Source organism: Dermatophagoides farinae, chromosome 7 (genome assembly GCF_024713945.1).
Source record: "Dermatophagoides farinae isolate YC_2012a chromosome 7, ASM2471394v1, whole genome shotgun sequence".
NCBI lineage: Eukaryota > Metazoa > Arthropoda > Arachnida > Sarcoptiformes > Pyroglyphidae > Dermatophagoides > Dermatophagoides farinae.
Window position 1 is genome coordinate 3,626,630 of NC_134683.1, and position 22,328 is coordinate 3,648,957.

General features: G+C 31.9%; 5 protein-coding genes and 1 long non-coding RNA gene across 9 annotated transcripts; 2 read left to right on the forward strand and 4 right to left on the reverse strand.

Annotated features, from left to right (window-relative positions):
* Positions 1-309: 309 nt before the first annotated feature.
* Positions 310-4,811, reverse strand: PolZ1 (DNA polymerase zeta catalytic subunit). Its single transcript, XM_075732618.1, is given in 5 exon segments — positions 310-1,976; positions 2,033-3,277; positions 3,279-4,205; positions 4,276-4,350; positions 4,423-4,811. Coding segments are annotated over 5 exon segments (4,230 nt in total). The 3' UTR covers positions 310-382.
* A 59-nt stretch (positions 4,812-4,870) lies between these two features.
* On the forward strand, positions 4,871-5,973 carry LOC124496706 (uncharacterized). Its single transcript, XM_047060264.2, has 3 exons — positions 4,871-5,009; positions 5,081-5,167; positions 5,232-5,973. Coding segments are annotated over exons 1-3 (831 nt in total). The 5' UTR covers positions 4,871-5,007.
* Positions 5,974-6,013: 40 nt separating this feature from the next.
* Pdi (protein disulfide isomerase) lies at positions 6,014-8,868 on the reverse strand. 3 transcript variants are annotated; one of them, XR_012832327.1, is made up of 6 exons: positions 8,254-8,868; positions 7,608-8,188; positions 7,219-7,545; positions 6,856-7,155; positions 6,479-6,784; positions 6,014-6,268 (listed from the first exon to the last, which is right to left on the reverse strand). XR_012832327.1 is itself a non-coding variant. In XM_047060229.2 (6 exons), exons 1-6 carry the CDS (start codon positions 8,417-8,419, stop codon positions 6,215-6,217), a joined length of 1,518 nt encoding a protein of 505 aa, XP_046916185.1. In that variant the 5' UTR covers positions 8,420-8,868; the 3' UTR covers positions 6,014-6,214. The 3 variants fall into 3 exon arrangements, 2 of the variants coding, with proteins under 2 accessions (XP_046916185.1, XP_046916184.1); XM_047060229.2 differs by having other exon boundaries at positions 6,695-6,784; XM_047060228.2 differs by having other exon boundaries at positions 6,479-6,568; positions 8,254-8,867.
* A 319-nt stretch (positions 8,869-9,187) lies between these two features.
* Positions 9,188-9,668, forward strand: LOC142597658 (uncharacterized). The gene is made up of 2 exons (XR_012832328.1): positions 9,188-9,506; positions 9,579-9,668. It is a non-coding gene; the product is annotated as an uncharacterized LOC142597658 (long non-coding RNA).
* LOC124496772 (uncharacterized) lies at positions 9,410-14,115 on the reverse strand. 2 transcript variants are annotated; one of them, XM_075732614.1, is made up of 7 exons: positions 13,577-14,114; positions 13,437-13,510; positions 12,157-13,375; positions 10,142-12,099; positions 9,964-10,060; positions 9,836-9,885; positions 9,500-9,769 (listed from the first exon to the last, which is right to left on the reverse strand). In XM_075732614.1, the coding sequence occupies exons 1-7, from the start codon at positions 13,641-13,643 to the stop codon at positions 9,623-9,625; spliced, it is 3,612 nt and encodes a 1,203-aa protein (XP_075588729.1). In that variant the 5' UTR covers positions 13,644-14,114; the 3' UTR covers positions 9,500-9,622. The 2 variants fall into 2 exon arrangements, with proteins under 2 accessions (XP_075588728.1, XP_075588729.1); XM_075732613.1 differs by having other exon boundaries at positions 9,410-9,769; positions 10,142-13,375; positions 13,577-14,115.
* Positions 14,116-19,730: 5,615 nt separating this feature from the next.
* LOC124496422 (acetylcholine receptor subunit alpha-like 1) lies at positions 19,731-22,305 on the reverse strand. The gene is made up of 9 exons (XM_047059938.2): positions 22,100-22,305; positions 21,972-22,028; positions 21,832-21,894; positions 21,613-21,748; positions 21,448-21,536; positions 21,264-21,374; positions 21,064-21,197; positions 20,132-20,996; positions 19,731-20,055 (listed from the first exon to the last, which is right to left on the reverse strand). The coding sequence occupies exons 1-9, from the start codon at positions 22,181-22,183 to the stop codon at positions 19,885-19,887; spliced, it is 1,710 nt and encodes a 569-aa protein (XP_046915894.1). The 5' UTR covers positions 22,184-22,305; the 3' UTR covers positions 19,731-19,884.
* Between the last annotated feature and the right edge of the window lie 23 nt (positions 22,306-22,328).

A 22,328-nucleotide genomic window follows, 5' to 3' on the forward strand; every position in this document is an offset into this window, starting at 1 on the left:
ACGTTTGGTGTATACGTGCAATTTTTCAATATAATATATATATATTGAAAACGAATTAATAATCAACAATCAACAGAATCGAGAACCAGGACTTGTTTTTTTTTGTTGTGTGTAAGAAAAAAAAATGGGTGGTTTTTTTTATCTCAATTAAACTTGTCCAACCAGTTGAATTTTTTGTTGGTAAAAAGTACCTATTTTCACAGCGTTCAAAGTTCAAACAACAAACACACACAAACAGAGAGAGAGACCTAGCCAATATATCGTTCGATTTTTTTTCATAATTATCAAATATCAATTACACAGTATAAATTTTTTTTTGTTTTCATTGAATAAAATGAATTTATTAAATAATAATATATGAGAGAAAAAAAAGAAAAATGATTTAAAACAAATTAGTGATGGTGGTGGATTTGTTCAATAATGCTTGTTGAAGAAACAATAAATAATGAAAATCACGTTTACATTGATGATAACCATACAATGATCGACATGTTTCCACTTGACATGGATGTTTTGATGAATTTGATTTGAAAATATGATTCCAATCAAATTGCATACAATGACAACATTGTTGTTCATAGTTTTTCAATTTAAATCGAACATTTCTAATTGAATCCATTATTTGAATTAATGGTTCCAAATAATCGTTTGTTGTTAAAATTCGCCGCTGCTGCTGCTGCTGCCAATAATCATTATTCATCATTAAATTGAATTCTTCTTGATGATTTTGTTGTAATTGTTGCATTAATTGTTGACCAACCATTAGGTTTTGTCTATTTCGTTTATTCCGTATTCGACATTCTTCATACCAACCATTTAGACATTTTTGTGATTGTCGAAATATTGAATCCAATACTCGAATCATTGGAACAATGATTGCACTTCTAATATAATAATCACCATTCAATCGAAGTGTTTCATCAGCCAATAAATCGAATGGTTGTCTAACTAGATCGGCTATTCTTCGTTTTTCATCACCATCATCGATGACAACATAAGCAACACGTTCCTTGATTTTGGGTTCATCACGTGGATCAATTTGCATTCGTTTTCGAGCAATAATACAAGCAGGTATTACATCACCATTACGATAATTTTTAAGTCCGGCAAATTGTCTTGCAAAAATAAAATCCGATAATTGACTAATACGACCAGATAGGATACGATCGAATTGATGTTGAAGATATGGTTTCAATGATTCAACATTACCATTCGAATCGAATAAAATACGAATACATCGTTCCATTATTTTACCGGTCAATGGACATCCATCACGACGTATGGTTTCAATACCTTTGGCATCGAATCTTGCCTGATCTGTGGCCGAATCATATGCATAACCACAATAACGTTTTTTTGCCATAATGATACAAGGTTGATAGATTTTTTCCAATTTCAAACAAATTGGATATGGCTGTCGACGATTAATTTCGGTTATGAAAAAATTTGCCATTTCAAATGCAGCCGATAAAGAATGACCTGGAAACGATATGAATACTGAATCAGTATCACCATAGATAACTTTAACTTTTGATCCACTTTTTTGACCCCATTGATTAATGAATGTAATCACCTCTTCTAATGTTTGTCTTCCTTTCGATACAATCGAATCGGCTATTTCAATACAAGGCATACGACCAGAAAAATTGGCCGATGTATAACCATAGGTAACATTCGATATTAATTTCATTGCCAATTGTGAATTATCCAATTCATTTAGTAACGCCTGTAATCGTTTACGTTCTGATCGAGATAATTCAGGATTTTTTAATTTTCGATCAACATTTTTCAATTCTCGTTTAATCAATATTCTTGTATTGAGTATTTCTTCCAACATTTTTGGTAATATTCCTTGTCGAACATTACGTCGAACAAATACGACTCCATTTTCAGATATATGAATCTGATCATCTGATAATCCATCTAATATTTGTTGTTGATTCTTAAGTTTGTAACATCCAAACGTATCGTCCTTACTGTTGGAAATTGAAATTAATTTAATGGATTCATATTGATCATTCACAGAACATACCTGATGATATTTTGTAATCGACCTAAACAAGTACTATAACAATAATTATGTGCAATAATTAACGATGGATAAAGTGATTGAAAATCAAGAATAGCAACCGGTTCTAAATGTATACGAATATCCGGTTCATATATTAATGATATATATTGTGGTGCACGTTGAAGACGTATAAAATGTTTGGAAAAACGTAATGGTAAATAATTTGCTTGACGACACAATGGTAATAACATTGATTCAACACGAAATTGTGTTCCACGTTCGATGACATCCAAAAATGGCATACCAAACGCACAGGAAAGATCAAATGTACGACGTATATAATTCAAATGATTCAATATACGCATTGAACCAAGTGTTCGTTGTAGATAATATTCTAGAATCAAATCGCTTGCAGATTCCCATAGCTGTCCTAATGATTCGTTGGATAATTTTGACATTGTCATACCGAATAAATGATGATAAACATTTTCAATAGTATATGATCGTAAAGCCAATTCATGTCGTAATAGATGCCATGTATTTAGAACGATACGTCCGACTAGTGATGGTGATTCATTTTGGCCACCAGCAGAATTACCTTTTGATTGAAATGTATTGATCACACGTGAAAACATTGGTCCAATTTGAAAACCAAGTATAATTGCACGTTGAAGAAGATAACCCCAGGATTGTGTATCGACCACATAGCCAAGAACAATGTCCGGATCCGATTGTTGAACATAACGTGAGAAACGAAAAAATAAATCCAATTCAGATTGCACATAATCAATGTTTATTGATCGATTTTTCCAATTCAAACAATGTTCAACATTTTTGACATCGGGTTTGTCAACGATGATGGCAGCCATGTACGGTTTTTGTGCCGATGATGAATCATGAATGGATTCCCAATGTATGGTGAACATGATCATTTGTATGGGGTCATAATTTGGATCAGGTGTTAAATTCGAACGAATACGTGCATGTAATTCCATGGACATTATGGTTAAATGTGGATATTGAATCCATTCGAAATGATTTGATCGAATCGATAATTCATTCGATTTTGTCATTTCGAATTGATTAGAATCATTCATTAAACTTGAATTCATCGTATGAACGGTGGTAGAAAAGCTATTGGCCATCATCATTAGATTACTGTCGGTGATAAGATTGTCCAATTGAATATCCTGAATAGCTGGATTTTTATCAAATGGATTACGTCGTTTCCTTCGTAATCGTTGATTCTGGAAGTGAGATTTTCGGTACATTGCATTTGTTTTTAAAATGTAATTTCAACGGACAACTTGTTGATTTAGGCCTGTTGATATCTGTATCTGTATCTGTTTCGAGTATTGGATTTGACAGCCGATATGTTTTTAGACGTGATTTTAATTTTTCCATATAATCAGAAGTACGATGGAATGTATTGATTTTTCTTTCAATCGATTCGAACATTTCATGTTTGGTATCAGTATTCGAAATAGTGGTCAAATGTGAACGTTCCATTATTAATGGAATATTTCCAGGACTCTTATCCATAAATTTTAATATCGGAAAATTACCGGATTGTGGATTTAAACGTGGTGCACATACAATGCCTTTCTGAAATTGTTTTGGATCGAAATGAATTTGTTTACCATTGAATAGATAATAGTTAACATCTTCAGAATCAGTTGGACCATCCAATTGTGGAATATTTGGATTTATATCGAATATATGATGTCTTTTCAATTGAAATTGATGACTACTATAATGAATTGAATTTCTACTTTGCAATACATTTAATAGTGATTGAAATTCTTCTGGTGATGATCGTTGAAATTGTCGATTCCATAAACTGATAATACCCGGCATTGATGGATTGAATAGTTCATTTGATGGAAACAATGGTTGACGTTCGACAATCATAATATCATCGGCCAATGCATCACATTCAAATTGACATGTACTCGTTATGATTAGATCATTATAGGATAAAATTTTGGCAACCGTTGTGAATTGTCGATCACGAATACAATCAATATCTTCATAGACATTTGAAGATCGATGTTTACGAAACGTAATTTGTTTAAATGTTAATGTATTCAGATAGACATGTCGATCAATGTAGAATTGAAGAAGAAATTCAAGAAAATTATAGCAAACAAATTTATAGCCATTAATCATACCGGATTCAAGTGAATTTTTTGCTCTATGAAATCAAAAAAAATTCGAGATTGATGATGACGAAAATTCCAATATTAAATACAATATATACTTACTGATTGGCCATCCAATAGGTGGTAAAATAAATTCGATAAAATGTTTCTGGCCGATCATGATATCCATAGAATGAACTGTGTGAGAAAAAAAATCAAATTAATCGAAAGAATTCATCTCATTTTTTAAAAAAACAAAACTTTATTTACAATGAATCATGTGGTTCAACATTGATAATCTGTATTTCATCTTGTGATCGTGAATCAACAAATTGACTCAATGAATTTTCTAAATCTTTGACAAACACATCCAGAATGGCCGTGTGATCTACTGTCGATTCTTTCGTCGATTCAATTCGATAACATTCGAATAGATCTTCACGACGAATAGTTAGATGAGGAAAATGTTGATGAATATGAATGCAGGTGGATATTCCATCATCGGTTGTGCCAAACACTCGAATGATGGTGGCTAAATTAATATTACGTTTTCGAAAACTGGAATAGGTTTCATCCAAAACTAGATCCGGTTTCGTAATGTATGAATCAATGTGAAAAAATGTGATACGAAAACAATTATGACCATGTATGATGTTCATGATTGATGATGAAATTATTTTTGTTCAAAATTCCAACAAAATATAAAATTTGGAATTTGGATACAGTCTTTATGAATGTATCATATATCGAGTTTTATGCATGCATGCATGTGATACAAAAGCGGTATCAAAATTGCATCTTTCAATTGTCATTCTTTTTTTTGGATCCGAATTATAATTTGAAAACTAATATAAAATGTTTGTAGAATTTTCTGTCAAATTTTATTTATTTATTATTCTAATTAAATTCATTTTTTTTGTACACACAGGGGTAGTACGACAGCTTTGAAAGAATCGAAAGATGGAATAAAAGGTCGAAAACGAAGCCGAAGTATTAGCTCACGATCCAGTGGCAGGTAAGTTGGATTTTAGATTTTAAAAAAAATATTTACAAATTTTAAATGCCCGATTCACCAATAGTTCCAGAAGCCGTTCACGTAGTAGTTCTGCTTCTTCTCGATCAAGTTCAAGTGGATCATCAAGTCGTAGTTCTAGTTCACGATCCGTTTCTTCACGTTCATCACATTCATCCAGTTCGAAAAGTTCGGGATATCGTCGCCGTTATCATCGTGATCGTGGCGATTCACCAAGAGATCGTCGTGGTGCCCCACCACCGCCATCATCATCATCATCGAAAAAACGTGGTCCATCACCAATACCACCATCATCGGTTTTCACTCGACTTTACATTGGACGTTTAACTCGTAATGTCAATCGAGATCATTTGCATGAAATCTTCAGTGCTTTTGGCAAAGTTATCTGCGTTGATTTGCCAATGGATCGTATGCATAGCCATTTAAATCGTGGCTTCGCTTATGTTGAATATGAGAACGCTGATGATGCAGTTAAAGCTGTAAAATATATGGATGGTGGCCAGATTGATGGCCAGGAAATCAGTGCATCCAAAATTGATCTACAAAAAATGCGAGGTCATCCACCACCACCACGTGGTGGAGGCGGGAGAAATTCCGGATGGCGACCAAATTCATCACCACCAAATCGTGGCCGACGACGATCACCGCCACCACCATCACGTAGATCACCACCACATTCAAGACGACGATCTCGTAGTCGTAGTCGTACTCCACCACCGCCACCACCACCCATACGTGATAGTCGTCGTCGTCGTTCATCACGATCAAGTTCTGGATCATCTCGTTAATCCATCATAACCCACCACACACCAGCACCGAAAAAAACAATTTAGAAAAATGCACAGAATTTATTTTGACTATAAAAAAAATAATTTTCATCATCATCATCATCATCCTTATATTCAGCTTTTTATTTAGAAAGTATATAAAAATGTCTGTATACAAAATGATGAAAAAAAAACGAAGACAACCAATTTTCATTTCAGTCCACATTTAATTCATAATATATAAAAGCATCGTCGTCATCTTTTATAGTTCATCTTTCAGATTTTCTTTATCCAATTCTTCTTCTTCGACCACTTCCTATATTTGAAAAATTAAAAAAAAATGATGATGAAATGTATTAATAATCAATAAATGATAATCTTTTTTTTGTGAAAATCATTGGAAATTTTTTTTTTTTTTTTGAAGCCGATTTTTGTTTCAACGTAATGGATAAAAGAAACATCACATAGACGCACAAGCAGCATATACACACATATATAGAGAATAGATCAACATAACATATCTAACCTCAAGTGGTGGACTAGCACCTTTGCTACCACCAGATTCAATAAATTCCGAAAGGCCTTGTAATGTTCTTTCACCATTAAAATCGACAATCTATAGATTCGTTATCATTAAATCATAAAATTGGGTAATTGTTATGGGGGAAAAAGGAGGATGGAAAACAAAACGAAAAAAAAGAGAAAAAAAAACTTAGTCATGCAAATGAAACGATACATGTACCGAATCTGGAGCGGCACGTCCATAATCGCCGCCCGTTTCGATGAATTTTGAAATGCCTTCCAAAGTACGTTCACCGTTATATTCAATTACCTAAAACGAGGTTAAATAATTTGAAAAAAAAATTTACAAAATAAAAATGTGATGAATATGAATATGAATACCTCATTTGTATCACGTTTATAAAGTTTAAATGTTGGATATGATGCAATTTTCGTATGTTCAAGCTCATTAGCTGTAGCATCCATTTTTGTAATCAAAACATTTTGATTATCTTTATATTTTTCACCTAATTGTTCATAAACAGGTGCCAAATTTTTACAATGTCCACACCATGGTGCATAAAATTCCACTAATACATCTTTTTCTTTATCAAATGCAACCGAATCAAAATTATCAGATACAAGAATTTTTACTGGATTTTTATCCCAATCTTCTGGTAATTCTTGTGAAAGTAAATGTTGCTATAAAAAATAAAATAAAAAACATTAGGTAATGATTAAGAAAAACGCCATGACAAAATTTACCTTGATTTTACCATCCAAAACACCGGCAACAAAATCTTTAATTGATTGTTCGTTGAAATCATTTGTTTCTGGTTTGAATTTAGTCATTTCATCTTCCAAACGAATCAAACGCATTGATGGAACCTGTTCTTTTTGAATGCCGAAAAATTCCATAATCTTTTCATGTTCATCATCATCGGCGTTCAATATGACGAAAAGAACTTTTCCTTTATATGATTTGGCAGCTGAACGATAGGTTTCAATTTTTTTCTCATAATCATCATCTTTTTGACTGATGAATAATAGTAGATGTGATTTGATTTCACCGCCAAAAATTTTCTTTGCAGTCTATACATTGATGAGATTGATGAAAATTTTTGAAATAATTTTGTTTTAAGAATTTCACTTACATCGTGATTAAATTCAACGGCCAACGGCAATGAATTGGCAGCGATAAATAATTTAAGATTATCTACACTATATTCACCATCAAAATCATTGCGATTTTCATCGAATTTTTTGAATAATACAACACGTTCACCATCCTCAGTAATGGCCAATGATTCGGCAACAGATTTATCCGTAATCAATGCAAATGGAATGGCATCATTTTCTGCGGCTACTTCTAGATACAATTTTGCATTTGCACTATCCTTATCGGGAAAATAACCAACGACAACAACTTCTTGACTATCACGGAATTTCGCTGCATCTTCAGCTGTTGTGAGATCTTGAGCTGGTGGACCAGTCTTTTTCTTCAACCATTTAATAATACCTTCAGCCGTACGATCACCATTATAATCGATTGGTTTACCATTGCGGAAAAATTTCAATGTAGGATAACCACGTACATCATAATTTTCAGCGAGATCGGTTTCTTTTGTTGCATCTACTTTGGCAAGAAGAATTTCAGATTTTTCTGCTGCCAATTCAGTTGCCGCTTTAGCATATTCCGGTGCCAATGATTTACAATGAACACACCATGGAGCATCTAAAAAAAAATTAAATAAAATTAATAAAAATTCAATCAAAAAAACAAAAAAATCATTTCCATACAAAATTCTACAAGAATGGCCGGTATAGCTATAGCATCATTGAAATTATCATTATTCAAAACGAGTACATTTTCTTCACGTTCGATATCATCGACTGAACCACCATTGACAGTTGTTTGTATTATGGCCACCACAAGGGCTAAAATTACAAATGATTTTGTCATCATTTAATATTCACAAAAAAAATAAACGTGATCCAATCGATTCGATATATATTAATTAAATTAATTTATGGTAAAAAAAATTGGAAGAAATACACAGCCAAAGATGATGACAACGTTTTTGGCAACAATGATGACGATAGGTTCGAAAAAAAAAATTATTTTGTCTACCAAATCATCAATCAACACAGGAATGAATAAAACACAATTATAATTGAAGCTACACACACACACATAGACAATTTTGATTTTTAAAAATGAATTGAATGTGTGGAGATTTAAATCATCAACAACCAATAATCAACTAATCGACAAATAAAAAACAGTAGTAGATGATGAAAATATAAAAGACCAAACCTTATGAAACGTGGCATTAAAACATCAGTGCGATTTTTTTTTTTTTTTTTTTTTGGTTTTGATTGTTACTGTGTATGGCTCTATAGCGAAAAAGTTGGTTGACAAGTCACGATATATACAGGAATTTTGAACGCCTCCTAACGGCAATAATTGGAAAATTTTCTGTTGTTCAATGATGATGATGATGATGATGATTCGAAATATTAAATTTAATGAATGAAATTATCATCCATTGTCGATAGACGGCAGAATGTGTATACACGCCATGCGCATATACAAACATAATCATTGATCATTTTCAAATTTCATCGATAATCACCATTTTTACCTGATGATATTTTTCTCATTGATCAATGATCATCATCATCATCATCACCACATACGTATTACAAATGTACTTATAATGATGAATATATATAAACCTTGACAATCAATCATCCATGGATTTTGAGCATTAATTTTTTTTTTTTGTTTCTTGAGAAAAAATTATTATTATTTATCACATTAATAAATGAAATTTTTATTTCTTCCATCTCTTTTTTTTTGTTGTTGCTTATGAATAATCTTGGAATGTATCAGAATATGAAATACAAAACAATCAAACAAACAAAGAAACAAAACAAAAACAGAAAAAGAAACAGTTTGACATTGACAATCTGGAAATATATGAAAATTGTATGAATGAAATTTTTTTTGTTTTGTTTGTTTGATGTAAGTGTAAGTGTAAGTGTTACAGGTAAAAATAGTAAATATATCATATCAATATAGCAGATATTTTAACTATTTTTTTTTTGTTTTACCCAAATAGAATCCAAGTTAAAATAAAATGAATGAATTATGGATTGGTGATTATTATTCATCATGATGACCATTATCAACATCAACATTATTATTATTATTATCATTATCTTCTTGAGCTTGATTAATTACTGTTGATGATCGTTGTTGTTGTGGATTATCAAATGGTTCAAAATCTTTAGTCATTATTATTCGACGTTTCTAATTTACAAGAAAAAAAAATAAATAAAAATCAATTAAAATTTCATTGTGAATTTTAAAACTAACCTTATGCTTTGAGCAACTAAGTATGAATTTTTCTTCATCCAGATCACAGTCTATTTTTGATATTTAGAAATGAAATATTTTTTTCCGATTAGTTGGAATGGAAAATTTCTTTGAACAAAAAAAAATACCTTTTTCCTTGGCGCATAAATAATGTAATGGTGACATTTGACAATTTTTAAATATACAACCCAATGTAGCTCCAGGCAGTTTACATTTGGTACATATCTTAATTGGACAAAAAATAAAATCCAAATTCATTCACATTTGATTATTCAAAAAAAAAACTTGTTGTTGACACAAACTTACATGATCAAAAGATTCGATAATGGCTGGTTCAAGATTACGAATTTTCATTCCTTCAACATATACACTAGTTGACCATACAATACAATCTTCATGTATCCATACTTCCATTGGTTGATCATTATTATTGGTTTTATGATTTTGGATCGATTGTTCAATCGTTTCATTCATATTACCATTTTTATTATTTTTATTATCCATTGTCGTTGTTATCGTCGTATCACCATTATTGACAAGTTGTTGTTCAGCTGTTCGTTTACGTAATGATCTTCTTTCATGGTTTATTGTTTTATTATTATCATCATCATTCATATTAGTATGGTCATTTAAATCTGAAAATAATCGTTGTAATCGTTGATGATCCGATTGAATATAATAAGGGCCATATAATTCACCTAATCCTTTATAATTTGATGGTTTTTGACATAGAATACAATACCATTTCTGTTGTACATTATTATTATTTTGATTTATTTGTAAATTATTTTTTCGACGATTCAAAGATGATAACCATATTGATGATGATGTTCTTTTTGATTTTTGTTCTGAATCATTATTGATTGATTTATGAGAATTATTCACAATAGAATATCTTGCATTACAATTATCATGTTGTTGAGAATTATTCGCAGATTTTGTATCATTTGATTTATCAATACGAACAACAGGACCAACTATTTTTTTCCGTTTACTAGCCAATGGTAATGGATGTTCTACATTCGATTCGAATTCAAATTGATCATCCTTGTTATTATTACTGTTATTATGATGATTCCAATTATCATGAACATCAAACGATAGATTAGTATTAATACCAATATCGATAAACATAGATGATTTTCGTTTTTTCATCATTCGATTCGGATCGATTAATTGATTATTGGAAGCATTTGTGGTTGTGGTAACAGCTGTAGCTACAGTTGTAATTCTAGGATTCGATGTTGAAATAGAGGCAGCAGTAGCAGCAACAGCATGTTCTAAACTTCGACGATTTTTACTACCAAATGGTCGGCCACGTTTCTTTTTGATTATACCATCCGGTATTGTACAACCGGACATCTGAAATGGTAACATTTGTTGTTGTTGATGGTGTGGATGTTGCTGCTGCTGCTGTTGAGACCAAGATGAAGATGTTGATCGTGTCATTGGATAATTATTCATCGTGGAACTATTGTTATTATTATTATAAGATGATTGATTACTATCAATCATCGGTGTAAATGATCGATTTGAACTAGCTGATGATTGATTTTCTGACCACCACGATGATTTTGGTGTTTGTATTGAATTTGAATTTGAAAAATTACGAAATTCTATCTGCTGTTGCTGTGTTGATTGTTGTTGTTGATTATTGCTGTTGTTATTTGATTTCCAATTATTAGGTGTTGAACATTGACTACTACTCATACCACCATAAACGGATGAGGATTGTCCATCCGATGTTGTAGTGGCCGAATCATTTGATTTAATTGAATCACGTGATGATGATGTTTCGATTGAACCACATCGATATGAATGATTAGAATGATCATGTGTTTGATCAGTTTGTAGTCCAGTAATGTTCGTTGTAGTCCTTGTTTTATTTTTTAATTTTTGATTACGATTTGGTGATTCACAATCATCCAATGGATTACTATCTAATGGAAAATTTTTACTGTTTTTCCTACCAATTTGATTGCCATTTTTATTCGAAAATCGAATTAAATTTGTTCGATTGGAATTATTTCCATCATTGGAATTTTTACTATTGTTAACTTCAATTGGAGACCGTTCTGTTGGTGTGTGTGGTGGTGGCGGTGAATTTGATGCTGACGATGATGGTGATAATGAATTTTTGGCCATAGGTGAAAATTCTGGTACCACCATCATTGAAGATGTTGATATGGATGGATTATTGCTGTTGATGTTACCATAAGAAGATTGTGGATGTTGTAATTGTGTTGCTGACAAACGATTCTGATCTAGATTGTAATAGGTTGGATAATTGTTGATAGTATTATTTGTATCGATGATCGTACCATCTAATGATGATGAAGATGATGATGAATGACTACCATTACCAGAACCGCAAACATTCATTTGCTGTTGCTGCGTATCGTTCATAGTAACTATTGCCGTTTCATATTGCTGTTGTTGTTGATGTGAATGTATTGTTGTACGTAGATGATCACTTCCATTGGATGGTTGTGATGATATTGGTGAAGAAATGGATGGATCTATTTGTACCATTTTTTGTAATGATTGTAATGGATTTATTCCACTGCTATTATTATTATTCATCATCATCATTGATCCTTGTTGCTGTTGATGCTGTTGCTGAGGATGATGATGATGACCGGAAGAATTAATCATTGTATGATTTGTAAATTGTTTACCACTATTTGATGATGATGATGATGAGGAAGAATCCGATGATGGCATAACATTATGATTATGTGGTGATGAATGGAACGGATGTGATGTTGGTGTTGATGATGAAGAAGATGATGATGATGAAGATGATGGTGGTGGTGGTGGTGGTGGTAATGTAGGTGGTTGTAATGGTTGTATTGGTGATGGTGTATTATTATTCGATGGTGATAATCTTGTCCAATGATTGGAATTTGTTGTCGTTGTTTTATTATTATTATTATTTACATTTGCAGGATAACAATGAGGTGATGATGATGATAGTGGTGATGGCGGCGGTAATGTTTGTGAATCACATGGCCAATAACCTATACCTGAAGATGTTTGATGATGTTGTTTAGTAGTTGTATTTATAGTAGTAGCTGAAGTAGTTTGGATGGTATGATTACGATTATTATTCATCATGGTTAGGTTATTTGAAACTAAAGGATATGGTTGCATGTTTCGTATACACGGATTTGGATAGATATTTTGTGATGATGATGATTGAGATTGATGTTGTGGATGATGTTCCAAACTAGCTAATGGTGGACCATGTGGATATGTTTGATGATAATGCTGATGATGTGGATGATGCATAGAAACATGATTATGATGTGGATGATGTTGTTGAGCCATCGATGGTGATGATGATGATAAATTTGGATTATCCGTATAATGATGTAATGATGATGGAACATCGTTTCCATTAGTTGTATAATGAATGTTTGTTGTTGAGCTTGAATATGGATCACCATCATTCATATCAGATCGAAATGATGGTGATGTTGGTAGTGATGGTAGTGGTGGTGGTGGTAATGGATATGTAGGCCCATATGAATTGGATGCCTAGAAATTATTTAATTTAATTATCAATGGAAATTATCATGATCCAAAAAAAAAACATTACCATCATATGATTGGCATAGATTGATGGTCGATTCGATGATGATGATCCAGCATAGATATCGTTCGATAATGGACCTATGTGTATGTATATGGTGAAACGAAAATCATTGTGTGTTTGAAACAAAATAATATTACACTTACCCGAATAATCCAATTGTGTAGTGACTATCGGACTATGCATCGAATATGATGATGATGATGATGACATTTGATTGGCTATGATGATTCAAGAATCGGTAAATAAAAATTTTAGATTCCAAAATCTAAAAAATTATTCAATCAACAAAAAAAAATTATTTGTTTGAAAAGTTGAAAAAATTTAAATTTCACATCATCATCATCATCATCATTCAATTTAAATTATTTTTTTTTATTTGATTAAAACCGGATGATGATGATGTTGGAATACGAAACGAAAGAAAAAAAACCACTTTAACCACAAATGCAAATCAACATTATCAAACAAATGAATTCCTCGTATTAGAATTCGAATCATCAATGATCACGATCAAACATCATTATCATCAATGTTGAGAGTAAAGGTTTTCTATACTCTTTGTTGTTGTGGCTGTAGTTGATGATGATGATGATGCTGGCTTTTGTTGACTAGATGGATTCAGGAATTCACAATTAAAAAAAAACTACATAGGAATGCGTCTCTCACATGATCACACACACAGTGTATGGATCTTGAAGAATTAGATACCCTACGATGATGCTATTTTTGAGCGTATAAACAACATCAATTCAATATATTCAGCAAACGAAAAATTCTGTAAATGTTCTATGTCTCGATTTGATAGTAGCAGTTTGATATTGAAAAAAATCGATATATATTCAACGGGAAAAGGAATGGAAAAAACCGGTGACCATACACACACACACACACACAATATTCTTGCTATAGGAAGTAAAGTGAGTGGTTTGTATGAAAGGAGCCGCATCAATTTGGATCATCATCATGCGCATCCACCATAATACCATCAGAGTTTACTTACCATTTATTTTATCCAGTGTGTGTGTGTGTGTGTGGAACCCTACAAGATATTTTTCAACAGTACAGCCACAGTATATAAGCAGAAACAATGATGATAAGGGTATCTGGTGGTATTCATTCATTCATTCGTTCGAACAAACAAAAATACGATGCTACATATAGTGATGCATTGCAATCATTCATTCATTATTGGGAAGAATGTTCCTAATGATGATGATGATGATGGTGATGAGGATTTTCTTCAAACCAAACCAAACCAAACAAAAAAAAAAACGATTCTATTGGCCAGACCAAATTATACTATACCCAGAATCTGGGTGCATGTTTGTTTGGCTGGTTCGCTATACACACACATACACACAGAACTATTGGCCAGACCAATTATTCTCGCATCTAACTATGACTGTGGGGGGTGGAATGAATGCTATTTTTTATGAATAAAGGCAAAAAAATCGTGCTTCAATGAACCGTAGTCGTTGTTGTCGTCAGTAGTTTTCCTGATGCTATAATAATTTGTCAAATTTGGCGTTGAGACAAAATGATCCAGGCTATTGTGTCAGAATATAACAAAATCGTTTGAAAATAAGTGACAAACAACAAAACAGATAAGAGGGAAGAACAGGAAATTGCAGTGAATGGCGTGGTGGTGGAGGTGGTGGTAGGATTTGTATTAATAAGTCAATTTTGGACTTCTAGACGATTTGATCCGATTGGAAATTTTTTGAAAATTCCCATCAATATCAACCATGAGTTGTCATAAAAAGGTTGCCCAACCATTCGATTTAATTTGAATTTTGAAAGAAATTTCGATTGAATTTCGACATGGGGGTAGGATTAGAAGAAGTGGAACTGGCATTTCAATTCGTGATTGAATAATAATAATAATAATAATGACCCCCAAAATACATTGATTCTTGATTCGATTCTTTTTTTTTCTTTCCTTTTCGATTGGTTTGGTAGAATTTCTTTTTCTTTTTCGTCAATGGTCAAGCAATTGAATGGTTAACTTCTAAAAAGGCAGGATTCACATACACAAAATAAAGTACACATTTGTATGATTTATAATGTAATGAAGCGCAAAAGAATTTTTTTTTTTTTTTGGATTTTTTTTTCATTTGATTCAAAATTGACAAATTCTTATCTTATTGTTAGATGTTTTTTGGAATCTATTGGAATATTAGATGTTCGAATCAAATGGAAACAAAAAGATGAGCAATTTCTATTTCGACAGTTTTAATTCATAAAATCAAAAAAAAAACGTTGGATATAATGTAATCGAGTTAAAATTGCCGTTTTCGAAATTAAGCTTATGTGGAATTTTATTGCTATCGTTGTTGCTGTTGTTGTTGTTGTAGATTATAGATCCTTACAATTTTTTTTTCATTTGGAATTATAATAGTCATATAATATATATACAGTATATGATCTTCAGACAAATTCTGTTTCCTGTTTTTTTTTTGTTCTAGAGACATTTTTTTCAGTAATACCAAAAAAAAGAGACTTATAGTGAAAAAAAAACCAGTGTGTGTGTGTTTTCTTGGTACAACAACAAGCTCTTTTTTTTGTTGGCTACCGATGTTTTCATCTCATCTCTATCACTCAATGGCTTTATACCATTCACTCAACTACTTTGTTCATTTCTTTTCAGTTTTTTTTTCTTCTATTTTCATCTTAATCCCGGCTTATTAAACTTGATGTGTGTGTGTGTGTGTGTATATGTGGAATCAAATGAAATTGTACTTTCAATGGTCTCTATAATGGCTGGTGTGTGTATGTTTGGGTTTCGATGGATGGATGTCTCCATTTGATTTTCTTCTTTCAAATTCTCAACCATATATCTCGATTAAAAATATATCAACCATATATATAGTGAGAGAGAGAGAGACCAGAAACCATGGGTGTTTCAATATATCATCGTATGTGTTCCTGAAAAAGAAAATAGTGGGGAAAAGGGGAACTACTCATCTACTAAACAAATCTTCCCCCCCCCAAATTCACCATCAACATCATCATCATGATCAAATCCTGTCAAAGACAGCCTAATTCTATTCGTCATCAAAATGGCTTATAGAATGGCTATTTCGAAACACAAGCTTTTCCAAAATATACACACTATATATATATAGACATAGTAATGGTCAAAATCATTGAGATTGAACATTGAATTGTGATGTGGTCTTCATTTTTAATCTGACATTTTTTTTTCTCTTCTCTGCTGATGAAATTTGTTGTTGATGATGATCAAAATTAATAAAGCGTGTGTATCTGTGTGTATGTGTGTGTAATATTAATATGAAAATTCATCAAGTGAATCCATCATCATCATCAACATGATCATCCATTCAGATATAATGAGAAGAACGCGCCAAAAAAAAAAATATTTTGATAGCATTTCAAATTGAAATTACAATAGTATAGTGTAGTAGTATGTAGAAAAAATGAAATTCTTTGACTATCACCAATACACAATCAACTACCAGAGTTTCAGAATAATATCTCCGAAAAAAAAATCGAGAATTCAAGTGTTTGAAACATGATGACATCAGCTGCTATTTCAACATACAAACACACATAGACCAAATTTTCAAATTCTGGTTCTCTTCATGAATGCACACACACACACACACACACATAGTAAACCAAATTATCCTGCAAAATGATGAACGGAAAAGAAAATCTGATTAACCAAAACAACAATAACATCAACAGAAGCAGCAGCCCTTGCCATTGACAATGTGAATACAACACACACACACACAAACACACACACACGAACACAAGCATCGCTTTTTTCTTGTTGCCAGACACTTTTTCATTTTTCTATCCATTATATAACCCAGAAAACCGAGGGGATGAAATAATAATAGTGGTGGTGGTGGTGGTGATGATAGGTTTTGGTACAACAAATTTGACTGCCAAAAAAAAAGAAAGAAAATTACTACAGACTTCACTACTACTTGATCACTACATCTGATTCTGATCCAGTGTGTGTGTGTGTGTGATGTGATGTTTTGGTATACACACTCTTTTCATTATACAACAACAATGTGATGGTTCCCCCTCTTTTTTTTTTTTTTGGTTCATTCATTCATTCATCCATCCATCCATCCATCCATTCGATTTAACACCACATGCACACACACACACACACACATAGAATATTCTATCATCTTGATCAATTCTCTCTGCTGGATTCATTCATTTCATTTCAGAATACTAAACACACATACACACACATTGACGCGACAGCCGTTAATATGCCTCATCATTTTGCTTTCTCTATTTCTCTCAAATTAGCCAGTTGATTGAAGGAGTGATAGAGAAGCTTCCGATTTGGCCTGGCATTTTCTCTACTATCATTGTCGAGTGATAACCCTGGTCTCATTTACTCAATTTGAAACCAATTGTCAGCCTGTATGTGTGTGTGTGTTCAAGTAAACTAAACACCCGAAAGAATAGAAAAAAAGGCCATAGTTCCAGGCCGCGAGATACAAATAACCAAAAAGTGGAAGTCGACGAAAAAAAAATTCGATTTGAAGGCGCCAAAAAAACGAACTAATAACAACAACAACCGATATATATATATTTGGACCAAAAAAAAGAAGTAATAGACCAATAGAACAGGGGATCAATAAAGATTCTGTGGATGAATAGATGGATGGAAGTGGATGGCTTAAATTCAGAATTGAATGAATAAAAGAAAGAGAGAGAGAGAGAGAAAGAGACATGGCTAGAATAAAGGGGATGAGTGGGACTTACTTGATTCTTAGTTTTGTTGTTGTTGTTGATCGTCTACAATCTTTACTCAAAGAAAAAGAAAAATAAATGATGGCACTCTGTTTTTTTTTTTTGCATCGAAACAACAATCCAATCGAGTGTATGTAATATGCCAATTTCATGATATGAAAGAATGTTTTGGCTAGAATTCTTTCACTAATTCATTCACAATTTCGAACGTGTCCATTTCATAAAGAGTGAGTGAGTGAGTGAGTGAGTTAGAGAGAGAGAGAGAGAGAAAGAGGCATTGGCGCCGATTTTGACATAGGCCATTTATTTTCCCGTTTTTTTTTCTTTGGGGTATAAATAGCCGGAATAGATAAAGTAATGATGGGTGAATTGACGCGTTCTGGTGGGGTGGGGGGTAATAACGACTGTGTTAGTATTTACCCAAATTGCACTTATCCATTTTCATTCAATTTGTTTATACCGAATATTTAGTATAGTAGAGTAAAAGTAAAGTACACAAGATAGCAATTCTCGCTCGCTCTCTCTCGATGATGATGATGATGATCAATTGAACAGCAGAATTTTTTTTTTCATTCATTCGTTTGTTTGTTTGTTCATTCGGCCCAAGGCAACCAAGAGAAAAAAAAATGAAGAGAATCCAATGTTATTTGGTTTCGATTCTGTTGTTCATTCTCAATTGTTGTTGAATGCAAACCAAATTCTGAAACTTATAATAATAAAAAACAAGTTATTATATTTTACCACTGGTCTCTATCATTATATAACTGAACGAGTGGGTGATGATGAGGGGTAACCGATAATGATCCATTAATGTAGCATCATCATCGACAGCATTGTCCAGAATGGGCAATTCAAATTATCAATGATTACATATAATACAAAAGCACACACACACACACACACTTGATGCATTGTATTTTGGAGACAAATCACTGGCAGTAGGCACAATAATAACGACAACGACAACGACAATCCATTCTCAATGGTCAATTTTTAGCCATTAGTCATTATATAATGGAAAAACCGATTCTCGTTTTATAAATTATCTTGGGTGATATATACACACACACATTCATATAGACATGTACGATAAAAGCTATTACACATTTGATCATTGCTGCTGTCAATATATATGTCGTTTGCCTACAACCCCCCCCACCACTCTATGAAGAATCTCTCTCGGGATTGTTTAGATAGATTGAGATAGAGAGAGAGAAAGAGAAATGGGATAGTTGCATTCAAACATTTCGAGTATATTCTGTAATATCTGATTGGTCTTGTTTGTATATTTTTTCATTCGGTAGCTTGTTTGTCCGAAATTCTACAATGGCCAATAAAATTGGGATTGATGATGATGATGATGATGATGGAGAGAGTAAACTTTTGATGGTTTGCTTTTATATTATATATAAAAAAATAAATGTCACATTCGAATAATTTAGGGTGATGTGTTCGTGTATATAAAGCCGGATAATTTATTCTGTTAATAAACACTTGTAAATAACAGTGGACAATAACAGATTTTGTCAACGATGATGATGATGACCAAGATGATTTGATAAATTCGAATTTATTTGAGCAAAAATCAAACAATTATTGATATTGATGATGATTAGAAATTGATATCGATATAATTTTCTATGGTTGTTGATTTTAGATTTTTTGAATTATTAATTTTTTTTTACATATACATTATTATTATTATTCAATGATTTGAACCAACTTTACTAAACAATACATCTATTGGTTGTTTAAAACTATAAAGGCTAGGTGCACGTAATATGATTAATGCAGCACCACTAATACAGCTTATGGTGAATATCCATAAGAATAGACGATCCAATACCATGGCTACAAATTTCCAATCATCTTCAATCTGTAATTGAAATTTTTTAGAATAAATGAAAAAAAAGGATTATGATTTATTATGAATTAATAATACATTTTATTACCTGTAAATATTTATCCAGATTACGTTTATGTTGTGATAGGAATTGAATCCTTGTTGTTAATCGTCGTAGATTTGGACTAATCGAATATTCTTCAGCTGAATTCGAATCATCTGATTTACTTTGATCTGCTATTTGTACATCATCATGTAATTCATCATTTATCATATCAATATTGGGTGGATAAAGTGGTTGTGGTGATTTTATTCGTTGATCATTTGCCAAACATTTTTCCGGAATAATCGTAAATTCATTTGATTCGAATGAAGTCAAACTATTACTTCTTCGTCGTTGTTGTTGTTGTTGTTGATGATGATGTTTTGAAATGTATGGAGAATTATTGAATGAATAAAAATCATCCATCATTGGTCCATTACGTGCATTTTGTTCATCATTTCGTTGTTCCATATCAGATTGTACTGCTGTTATATCATCATCTTCTTCATTTGCATCTTGTGGTCTTTGCATACATAGATATTTTGGCAGAATTTGTATGAATACTTTTTTCACCCATGGTGCCATTCGATGTGTTGATGGTGAACGAAAATTTACATTCAATACAGCTATTGTTGCCACACTGGATAATGTTAACAGAATCATTGTGAATAAAAGATAACGGCCAAGTAATGGTACTGTTAAACTTGTTGGTGGAATAATTTCGGCCAATAATAAAAAAAACACTACCAACGAAAGCATAATTGATATGGAAAGGCTAACTTTTTCACCTGAATCCGATGGAAGATAAAATACTAAAATTGAAAGACATGATATTGCAACACATGGTATGATCAGATTAAATGTATAGAATAATGTTTTCCGACGTAATGTTAAATTGAATGTAATATCAATATATGGTGTATCGCAACAGCTAAACAAAACAAAACAAAAAAAAAATTTTTAATAGAATCCATTCAATGAATGATTGTAATACAAACCTGTAAAAAATGACTTTACGACGAGCCGGTACAGCCATTAAATCCCATTCAACACTTAGATAGAAACTGCTTAAATCCATACCCATTTCAACTACTGGATCATCATTTTTTTCATGGATATGTCTTAGATCAATCTATATATTATCAATGAATGTAAGTTTTTTTTTCGTTCAAAATTCATCATCATTTTAATTAATTACCGTATAGCCATCATATGTCCAGCTACCGAATTTCATGAAACAAGTCTGTTCATCAAATGGAAAATATTCGACATCAATTTCACATGAACTTTTGTAGATTGCCGGTGGTTTCTTTTGTCGAATAGATTTGAAATTTTTTTTGGATCAATTGGATTGAATTGCATGCAATCAAAAGAATTCTTACCCAAATTACAAGACCATCTGAATGAAGTATTGCTTTGGTCATGATGGTTATCTCGTAATTACCATCAGCATTATTGTATAATACGATATCTATGATCATTTCAAAGTTCAAGCATTATTAGATTATTGAATACAAATCAACAACAATAACAACAACAGAAAATACCTGGTAACCAAATTTGTTCGGATGGAACATGCAATTTTGTGACACCACCATAATCTTCTGGTTCCCATTTTAATTTATAATCAATCCATCTTTGTTCGACAAATACATTTGTTGTCATGATCTGATTTTTTAGATTCTATTTGTTGAAAATAAATTGTTTTCAAATTGTTTTGGTTTGTATTTAAAAAAAAAATTCAATTCATATATGATGATACTTACAACATCAATCAATTGTGATAATCGAAGACCCATTTTCACTACTAAACGATCAGAATTATTGCCCTTTGAAATTAATCATAATCAATATTGTTATATGTTCGAATTTTTTTTTCTTTGACAAAAAAAAAACAAAAACTTACCAATGGTCGAATAATACTATTGTATCCATTGATTAGATCATCATATAATCGTTTTGCCTGTAATTTGAAATTTTTTTTTTTTTTTTATTTCAATTTCAGATGAACAAACATATTTATATGATACATACATCTGGATTGGTCATTACATTTATTGGACATGTACAAATTATCATCAATAATAATATGGATTGATTGGATAGAATTATCATCATTTTTGGTTTGTGGCTATCGAATTTCTGTTAAATGATAAATTTCAAAGTCACGAAATGGAATGGAATATTGAACTTTTTGTTTATTTTTTTTTGAGCAGAATGACAAAATAAACATTTGAGACACGGATGAATGAATAGATGCTAT